General features: G+C 45.8%; 1 protein-coding gene across 3 annotated transcripts in view; it reads right to left on the bottom strand.

The window, feature by feature from the left end:
- The window catches only part of arhgef12a (Rho guanine nucleotide exchange factor (GEF) 12a), a 72,393-nt gene that overhangs the window by 3,224 nt on the left and 59,169 nt on the right, over positions 1–10,000 (bottom strand). For all 3 annotated transcript variants that reach the window (XM_063206422.1, XM_063206421.1, XM_063206423.1), the window contains exons 31-33: positions 7,033–7,227; positions 4,981–5,247; positions 1,623–1,909 (exon numbers count right to left, since the gene is read on the bottom strand). In XM_063206422.1, the coding sequence (XP_063062492.1) occupies positions 1,623–1,909; positions 4,981–5,247; positions 7,033–7,227 (749 nt within the window). The remainder of the gene's footprint in view (positions 1–1,622; positions 1,910–4,980; positions 5,248–7,032; positions 7,228–10,000) is intronic.

Raw genomic sequence — 10,000 nt, 5'->3', positions numbered from 1 at the left:
TCACTTTTTAATGTATTTTGTCTTTTTCCTATTTTTTCTATTTAATTCTATTTATTGACTCAGAGGATCTGCACAAGAGTTCCTATGTGCTTGGACTACTAGTTTATGCACAAATGGCAAATAAAGTACCTTGAACTTTTTTGAACTTTGATATCTTGTAGTTGTTATGACATGTAGTTGTTATGCTCACACTACCCTGGACTTGGACTACTGAGCGCTCTTCATCACCGACAGGACAGGGTGTTTGACTGTAGAAGTGTATGTCTTTTATTTTCTTACTTATTTCTTATTTTTATTTTCTTTAGGTTTTGTATTTCTACATTTTTCTAACCTTTTTATTTATACTATTTATTGCTGATCGATGGAGACTGGGACTGCAAACTTAATTGATGGGATTAACCAAGTTGTTCTGAATCTGAATCAGCATATTGAAATTGGCAGAAGTTCTTCTTTAATTAACATATGCATGCATGCAAGTGCACTCTTGGTTTAAAGGACCAGTTCAGTCAATTTCAATATGCTGTTGTATTGCTCACACTACCCTTGACTTGTCAGTACCCGGTGATGCCACATTTTTCGGCTAAGCCCTTTCCGAGATATGAGCTATTCTAATGGGGGCAGCGTTTGTTTACATTTTTTAAAAACTTAACATAGGTCTACTACAAATATTTTCCCATAAGGTACCGCTCTTTGCTAGTTGTCTGCTGATGTTGTATAAACTTTCGGATGTTTTTGGGAATAAATAAAAATGTTTTTATGAAATGTAAACAAAGAGCTGCCCCCATTACAATGACCAAGATCTCGGAAAAGGCTGAAGAAGAAGAAAAAAAAAATCTCAGGCACTGACAAGTCCAGGGTAGAGTGAGCATTACAACGGCATGTTGAAATTGACCAAACTGGTCCTTTAACTTCTCTACAGGGTGCATTGCCACTTGCTGGGTCATATAACAGAATATATCTGATCCATAGTCTATGAGACAGAGACATCCTAAGAAAGAACAATCGACCAAGCGACCGACTGACACACAGACGCACACCGACACACACTTCTAGAAGAGGCATGGAGCGAGCTATGCCAATCATCAAAGGACAGTAGACACACATACACACACACACAAGCACAGACGAAACAGGCACACAGACACAGACACAGACACACACACAGCTGAAAAAGGCACCCCCCCACATGTCTCCTTGTGTCTGTCTGATGTCAGGTCTTTTTAAGTATTCTTTGGTGCTGCACAGCACTCGGCACTATATGCACACACACACACACACACCCAGACTCAGAGAGACGTGTGTGTGCACACACACACACACACACACACACACACACCCACACCCAGACGCAGAGAGATGTGCGTGCACACATGCGCACACACACACACACACAGACTCAGAGAGACGTGCGTGCACACATAAACACACACGCACACACCCAGACTCAGAGAGACGTGCGTGCACACATAAACACACACACACACACCCAGACTCAGAGAGACGTGTGTGTGCACACACACACACACACACACACACACACACCCACACACACACAAACACACACACACACACACACACACACACACACACTCCAAAAGCCAAGAGCGGCCCGCTCGGCTCACCTTGAGGTGGTTGAGGCTGGCCTGGAGGCTGCGCAGGTGCGTGAACACCTGTCGGCTGAAGGTGGAGATGCTGGCGGTGGGGTATCCCGAGGGGCAGCGCAGGCTGATGCCCGAGTCGCCCACGCAGCCCCGGGACAGCGCCAGGCCCCCGCCCCCACCGCCGCCCTTGGCACCCACGCCCAGGGCGCCCATGCCCATGCCCATACCCATCCCCATGCCCATGGCCATCTCGTCATCCGTGCTGCTCTCACCCGAACCACCGAAGCCCTCCAGGACCAGGTACGCTGCTGGGGAACAGGAAGGAGAGGGGAGGAGAGGAGAGGGGAGGAGAGAGAGAGAGAGAGAGAGAGAGAGAGAGAGAGAGAGAGAGAGAGAGAGAGAGAGAGAGAGAGAGAGAGGCAGCCATAGACAGGAGAAGAGAGATGGGGAGAGAGAGAGAGAGAGAGAGATTTAACATTTATCATTTATTGTAACACTGATAAAGATATCATGTTTGTGTTCTATATTATCGGCATTTGCAATAAAAGAATGTCAAAATATCATGCCATGTGGTGCAGCGCCCTAAGCCCCCCACATTTGGGCTTGCATGCCCACGGGGACCCTCGAGTCCGGCCAGGGTCATTACCTGGCCCTGCCCCAACTCTCTCTCCCAATTATTTCCTGTCTACTCTCCAACGGTCCTGTAATAATAAAGGCCAAAAAAGGCCCAACAAATAAAGAAAGGTCAAGGGAACAGAGGTCAGTGTGAAGGCATGGTAATTAATCTCCTCAGTTAGGGTTCATTCAACTGCTCTGAGGGTCACCGAACTCTCTGAGCTCCTAACACTGTGCCAGCGCACTTATAATAATGGGAATACATGAACACATAATGAACTAAAACGCAACATGAGCTCCTTTGGCTTGCCCCTCGTGTCCTTTGAAACGGGCTCCAGCACGGTTCTCAGTCGGCCTGAACGCGCTATTGGTGAAATCTGCGTGCATGTGTCCCTGGCATGATAGGGGGGGGGGTTTCATCCATCCCACAGCCTTCTGCTATATTATACGAGCAAGTCCAGACTACATTTTTCACATTTAGTCTTGCCCAGCACAGCAGTATACCCCCTCGTCCTCTTCTCATTCGTCTCTCTCTGCCTCATCCTTGACGACAGAAACAAGCTAAAACTGAAGAAGAAATATGTAATACTATGAGTGGATAAAATAATGTAAAAGTTTGAGCAAAATGATAGAAGACTGGTGCAGTGTGTTTTGGCAGAGAGCTCAGACATAAACTCATTTCAGCCGTGTTTTCCCCACATCAAAAACAAAATAAAACAGACTGAAATAAAAAAGTGAAGAGTGTTTGCTCAGCGTGTCTGCCATAGCATAACTCCAGTGATGCGTTTAAGAGGGGCTGATGCAGCAGGTTTCCTTTTGTGCAGTAACCGAAACAGTCCTCTAGAGGGCAGTGAAGTCCCATTTTCTTACCAGACGGTGTGGAGGTTCTTGCAGCAGTTCACAACAGTAGGAACTGGAGGGCTTGTATGTGAGCGTTACACGTTCATACCAACATGTGATGACTTAATAGTACACAAGTGCAGGATTTAATGATGTACAGACGGCACAGCCTATTTAGATGTTTCCAGACTATCACAGAATGGAGCGTTGGTGTTGCACCTAATCTTGCACTTGCTGACGTGTTCACAGCTCCTGAGAACCAACCAAATGCAGTTCTTGGTGGGCACAAGGTAAAACCTTGTTTTGTAACTGTCTGTTAATGAGCCATCATGTTTTTTGGTGATGAAGCTCTTGGTTATTAATTCATCATGTGCTCACATGTTGGTATGAACGTGTTAAGCTTACATACAGTACAACCAGAGAGAGTAGATAAGAGAGAGGTTCCATTGGCCCATTGTTTTCGAGTTCTATTATTGCAAGTGGGAGGGGGGTGAAATCCCCCTTTAGGCAGACCTAGGCAGACCTAAGGACTGTTCTATTCAATGCTAGGAGTATTATGACACGCCCCTTTAGGCAGACCGGAACCTGGTCACGTTAGGTGCCCATAGCAACCTATTACATTGGCATATCTCTATATACTTAAAGAATCTCTGTCCATGCTGTCTGGTAGGAAGACGTGCTTTTCAGTGATGATGTAGTGGTTCTGACACTCCTAGACTTTTATTTTTACTATGGACAGTGACTTCTGACACTCCTGGACACTTTGATGGTCTCTTTGTCTTGGGCTGCTAAGGTACATGAGATAAATCACTGGTACACTTTTTTCTGTGGACACTTAATAATTTGGTGTGTGTGTGTGTGTGTGTGTGTGTGTGTGTGTGTGTGTGTGTGTGTGTGTGTGTGTGTGTGTGTGTGTGTGTGTGTGTGTGTGTGTGTGTGTGTGAGAGTGTGTGTGTGTGTGTGTGTGAGTGTGTGTGTGAGTGTGTGAGTGAGAGGGTGAGTGAGAGGGTGAGTGAGAGAGAGTGAGAGACTGGCCTTGGGCTGAATGTATGTAAGAGTGAGCTACATGTATATATGGTTATGTGTAATGATGTGTGCAATGTCTTGTGTGTCATGTCTTCTGTATTTATGTACACTCGCCTCCAAAAGAGTTGTCGCCTACCCATCTGTTTGGAATAACAGCTAATAACCTGACTTTCAATTAATCACTTGGCTTCAGAAGTCACTCATATGAAAGCTACAACCCTCTCGAATGAAAATGTATGTACAAAAATAAATGTCATGCACCAACGAAAGATTGACCCTTTATTGAACACAGACAGGGCAGATTTTGACAAGACAAAAGTTTTGTCGCCTATCGAATATAATGTGAAAATGAGCAGATAAGTCACTTCAAAACACTTCAAATACCCAGATCGGGTGTCATACTTAATCACTGATTCACTCACACCTCTCCAGAAAATCAACTTTGGCCTTAGGTGTATATTTAGGGTCATTGTAATCATGGAAAGCAACACAATGAAAATCAATGGAGTTCAATGAGAGATGGTGACATATTTGCTATTCGTAGAGCAATACATTTTTAACTTCATGATGTAATCAATGATAAAAGCCCTCACACACCAGCAGCATGCATGCAGCTCCACATAAGATATCTGCCCTGTCTGTGTTCAATAAAGGGTCAATCTTTCTTTGGTGCATGACATTTATTTTTGTACATACATTTTCATTCGGGAGGGTTGTAGCTTTCATATGAGTGACTTCTGAAGCCAAGTGATTAATTGAAAGTCAGGTTATTAGCTGTTATTCCAAACAGATGGATAGGCGACAACTCTTTTGGAGGCGAGTGTATGTATGTATGCTACTTGACACCTGGGATCAATAAATGATACTCTACTCTACTCTACATTGTTGTAGTACTCACCGTAGTCCTCGGCTGCCTCGAAGAAGCCCGTGTCCCCCGACGCCATGTCCTGGGGATTGCCTCCTCCGCCTCGCTCCACCGCACGGCCGTCCGCCGCCCTCCCCGAGCCGTTCTCCATCGCCGCCCTGGTGGGCGAGTCGGCGGCGGGGGTGCGCAGGGAGGTGGTGCGCAGCAGGCGGCTCCCGGACGAGGCCCGGCTGCCCCCCCCGCGCCCGCTCTCCTCCTGGGCCATCAGCTGGGCCAGCAGCACCTGCTTCAGGGACGCCACTGATGACACACAACAGGAGAAACACACTCAGGTTAGAGACGCCACTGACACACACACAACAGGAGAAACACACACGTTAGAGAAGACACAGGAAAGGTGTGTAAAGGTGTGTAAAGGTGTGTGTGTGCTTCAGGGACGCCACTGACGCACACAACCGGAGAAACACACACACGTTAGAGAAGACACAGGAAAGGTGTGTAAAGGTGTGTGTGTGTGTGTGTGTGTGTGTGTGTGTGTGTGTGTGTGTGTGTGTGTGTGTGTGTGTGTGTGTGTGTGTGTGTGTGTGTGTGTGTGTGTGTGTGTGTGTGTGTGTGTGCGCGCTTCAGGGACGCCACTGATGACGCACACAACCGGAGAAACACACACGTTAGAGAATACACAGGAAAGGGGTGTAAAGGCGTGTAGAGGTGTGTGTGTGTGTGTGTGTGTGTGCGCTTCAGGGACGCCACTGATGACGCACACAACCGGAGAAACACACGTTAGAGAATACACAGGAAAGGGGTGTAAAGGCGTGTAGAGGTATGTGTGTGTGTGTGTGTGTGTGTGCTTCAGGGACGCCACTGACACGCACAACAGGAGAAACACACACACGTTAGAGAAGACACAGGAAAGGTGTGTAAAGGTGTGTAGAGGTGTGTGTGTGTGTGTGTGTGTGTGTGTGTGTGTGTGTGTGTGTGTGTGTGTGTGTGTGTGTGTGTGTGTGTGTGTGTGTGTGTGGTTCAGAGACGCCACTGATGACACAACCGAAGAAACACACACGTTAGAGAAGACACAGGAAAGGTGTGTAAATGTGTGTGTGTGTGTGTGTGTGCATCAGGGATGCCAATGACGCGCACAACAGGAGAAACACACATGTTACAGAATACACAGGAAAGGTGTGCAAAGGTGTGTGTGTGTGTGTGTTTGTGTGTGTGTGTGTGTGTGTGTGTGTGTGTGTGTGTGTGTGTGTGTGTGCTTCAGAGACGCCACTGATGACACAACCGAAGAAACACACACGTTAGAGAAGACACAGGAAAGGTGTGTAAAGGTGTGTGTGTGTGTGTGTGCTTCAGGGATGCCAATGACGCGCACAACAGGAGAAACACACATGTTACAGAATACACAGGAAAGGTGTGCAAAGGTGTGTGTGTGTGTGTGTGTGTGTGTTTGGTGTGTAAAAGTGTGTGTTTGTGAGTGTGTGTATTAGTGTGATTTTGAGTCAGTTAATGAGTCAGTTAATGAGTGTGCATGAGTATGTGAGTGGAAGTGTGTGAATATACAGTAGATATGAAAGAGAGTGAATGAGTGAGTCTGTGACTGTGTGTGTACTTGTGATTTGATTGAGTCTGTGACTGTGTGTACTTGTGATTTGATTGAGTCTGTGACTGTGTGTACTTGTGATTTGATTGAGTCTGTGACTGTGTGTACTTGTGATTTGATTGAGTCTGTGACTGTGTGTGTACTTGTGATTTGATTGTGTTCTCAGCCATGCGGAACTCAGTCTGTAGTCTGTGTGTGTGTGTGTCTGTCTGTCTGCGCTCACATGTCTTGAATGCCTCCTCTGCTCAGTAGGGTTCGGAGTCCCTGCTATCTGCCTGCCTGTGTGTGTGTGTGTGTGTGTGTGTGTGTGTGTGTGTGTGTGTGTGTGTGTGTGTGTGTGTGTGTGTGTGTGTGTGTGTGTGTGTGTGTGTGTGTGTGTATCCTCACATGTCTTGAGTGCCTCTTCTGCTCTATAGGGTTCGGAGTCCCTGGTGTTTGTGTTTGTGTTTGTGTGTGTGTGTGTTTGTTTGTGTGTGTATCCTCACATGTCTTGAGTGCCTCTTCTGCTCTGTAGGGTTCAGAGTCCCTGCTGTCGCCCGCTCCGCCCTGCTGCTGCTGCTGCTGCTGCTGCTGCTGCTGCTGCTGCTGCTGCTGCTGGAGGAACCCTATCCCATCAGCCCCCTCCAGGTACGTCCCCTCCTCCGGAATGGCCTCCTCATCCTCATCTGCCTTCATCGTGCCTGCGGTGCGGAGAACTTCGATTACCATACGATACGATATTATTATACTCAAAGTAACGTCCCTGTGCACAACCACTGTCCAGGTGCTGGTGATGTGCAGTAAGAGTAATCCAAGTAAATGAAGGATGAATCACCGCACACTGGTATCTTTGCTGGTAGTTTATTTGGTGAAAGATATGATTATACTTTATTGTCAGTTTTCACCGAAATTGTTTTTGCGTCCCTGAGCAACATTCGATTAAGACAGGACACACGCATAACATCACATCACAAGACTATTGCACAACTGACAAAAAAACAAAAACAAGACAAAACAAAACAAAACAAAAACAAAACAAAAACAACAGAGGACACAGGCCTATATACAGACATACATGCATACATACATTACATACAACCCACATAACTTGAAGGTCCTACCACATGGAGTGATAACTCTATGCAGTCTTATGACTGATTTAACAAAAGAATCGATTGATGTATGAAAGCATGTTTAAGTCTGTTGCGGTTGAAGCGGGGAACTCTGAAACGCCTACTTGAGGGTAATGGCTGGTATTCTTGGTAAAGAGTGTGTGTGAAGTCAGTGGAGATGCAAGTGGCCAGTCAGAGCATGCTTTTGTTATGAGCTTCCTGAAATAGGTTTGCTATGGGCAGCCCAATGATCTTAGAGCAGATTTTAATTTGCCGTTGGAGTTTAGCTTGTTCATGACATCTTCATAAGAGTGACCGTGCGATCACACCGCCGGCGTTGAACGCGTGGAAAGATGTGGAAGTAATTGACTTTGTATGGGAGAGCAGACGGCAGAAACGTTAAAAGCCGCAAAAGCGTTTCTAGAGGCGAGGGCGTCAAAAGCGTCAAAAAGCAGAGGGCGTCAAAAGTTGAACTTCATCTAAAAACATGTAATGAGCTCGGCGCCAGCAAGCGTCAGCCAATGGAAAGTTCACATTTTTCTAAACACGAGCTTCGGTTAGTCAAGATCCCTGGTCGAACGCTGCAGGTTGAATCGTTTGCCGCGTTCAACGCCCCTGACCTGTGCTTTCCAGGCAGGAGTCAGCAGCGTTGTAGCGCCGGCGTTGTGACCGCACGGTAAGAGTGAGAGTATGCACATCCCACCTCTCTGAGGCTCGATGCAGGTGAAAGGTGTACGTATCTGACAATGGAAAGAGTAGAAGCCCACACGCTGTAGCTCCTCTTTGAAGGTCTTTAGACATAGACAGTACTTATACATGGACTTATACTGTCTTATGTCCATGTATAAGTACTGTCTATGTCTATACTGTCTATGTCCTTACCTAGCTTAGTCTATGTCTGCATGGGAAAGCAAGAAATGTAATTTCAAATTCTTTGTATGACCAGTGCATGTAAAGAAATTGACAATAAAACCTACTTGACTTGACAACGTTTCGACCCAACAGGGTCTTTATCAGGCATGCCTGTTGGGTCGAAACGTTGTATGACCTGAATAAAACCTTCAAAGTGGAGCAACAGTGGACTTCTACTCTCTCCATTGTGGGATTTCAATTATATCACATTACAATTGGCATTCCAAAGCAACTTACAGTAGTGCAGGGGCTCGATAGATAGATAGAACGATAGATAGAAAGAACGATAGAACGATAGATAGATAGATAGACATTTCACTTTGCTGGTAGAAAAGACCCAATTACTAGTAGCGGAGTAAATAATATAATAATATCGAAATGTGTCGATACATCACGATATAATATATATCACATCGTATCGTCGGGCATTCCTATGTATCGAAAATAATCGAATCGCTGGCCCCTGCCCAATGTCCTAGCTCCATAACATAATAGAAGCGGCAAAGTAATTGGAAAAAAGTCGAATCGAATCGTATTGTATCGTATCGTGGGGCATTCTTAAGTATCGAAAATAATCAAATCGCAACGCATTGAATAATAAGATATCGATATTGAATCGTATCGTCATGGAGGCTGTGATTTACACCCCTAATTGCTAGCCACTTTGACCCATTAGTGAGTGTGTGTTTGGCTAGTAAGATTAACATCTACTAGCCATTTTGGCTGGTGGTGAAAAAAAGTTATATTAGGGCAGAGACGTGCGCTCAGGGTAGGCAGGGTAGGCACTGCCTACCCTAGGATAAATTTCATAAAAATAAAAAACTAACACATGTTTTAAAAACTATTCTTGAGAGTTCACATGCATAACAAAAACATTGATTTCGAAATTAGCTGTTAAAAGTAGGCTACAGTAACCGGAGACCGATCAAAACCCCAAGTTATCGCACGAAGCAAAGCACTCAGGCTTGGACAGGTTGCCATGGGAACGCGTCACGCAAGCCTTGGCTGGTAGCTGAAGGCTCAGCTTTCGAATGCCTGGCAGAGCCAGGGTAGGCACGCTTTGCCTCTGCCTGTCTTGCCCTCAGCGCTGTCAATGTAGAAGTTGGCGCATGCGTATTATCTTTATCACATAGACTGTCAATGGAGAGCAAAAGCAGAGCTTTTCGCTATGGCGGGAATACTAAGCCAATCACAGCGGCCAACATGAAAAATTGTTACAATTCAGGTAGTAGCCTTCCTGCTTAAAGTAGGCTACGATAGCAACAACAACTAGCAAGGCAAGGCTTGTTCAACTCTAGCCGTACGGAAAACATGGCAGTCTTTGGCGTTTTGTCTTTATTACAAAAAAAAAATGCTGATCTCTTAGCAAGAAAGACGGTTCAGATGACAGGCAATAGCTGAGCCGTTTGCAATCGCTGCATTGTGGAAATATTCAACATCAGATGGGTAG

The sequence above is a fragment of the Engraulis encrasicolus genome, chromosome 9 (genome assembly GCF_034702125.1).
Source record: "Engraulis encrasicolus isolate BLACKSEA-1 chromosome 9, IST_EnEncr_1.0, whole genome shotgun sequence".
Taxonomy (NCBI): Eukaryota; Metazoa; Chordata; class Actinopteri; order Clupeiformes; family Engraulidae; genus Engraulis; species Engraulis encrasicolus.
Note: the sequence above shows the minus strand (reverse complement) of the source record. Positions and strands in the feature narration are given on the sequence as shown.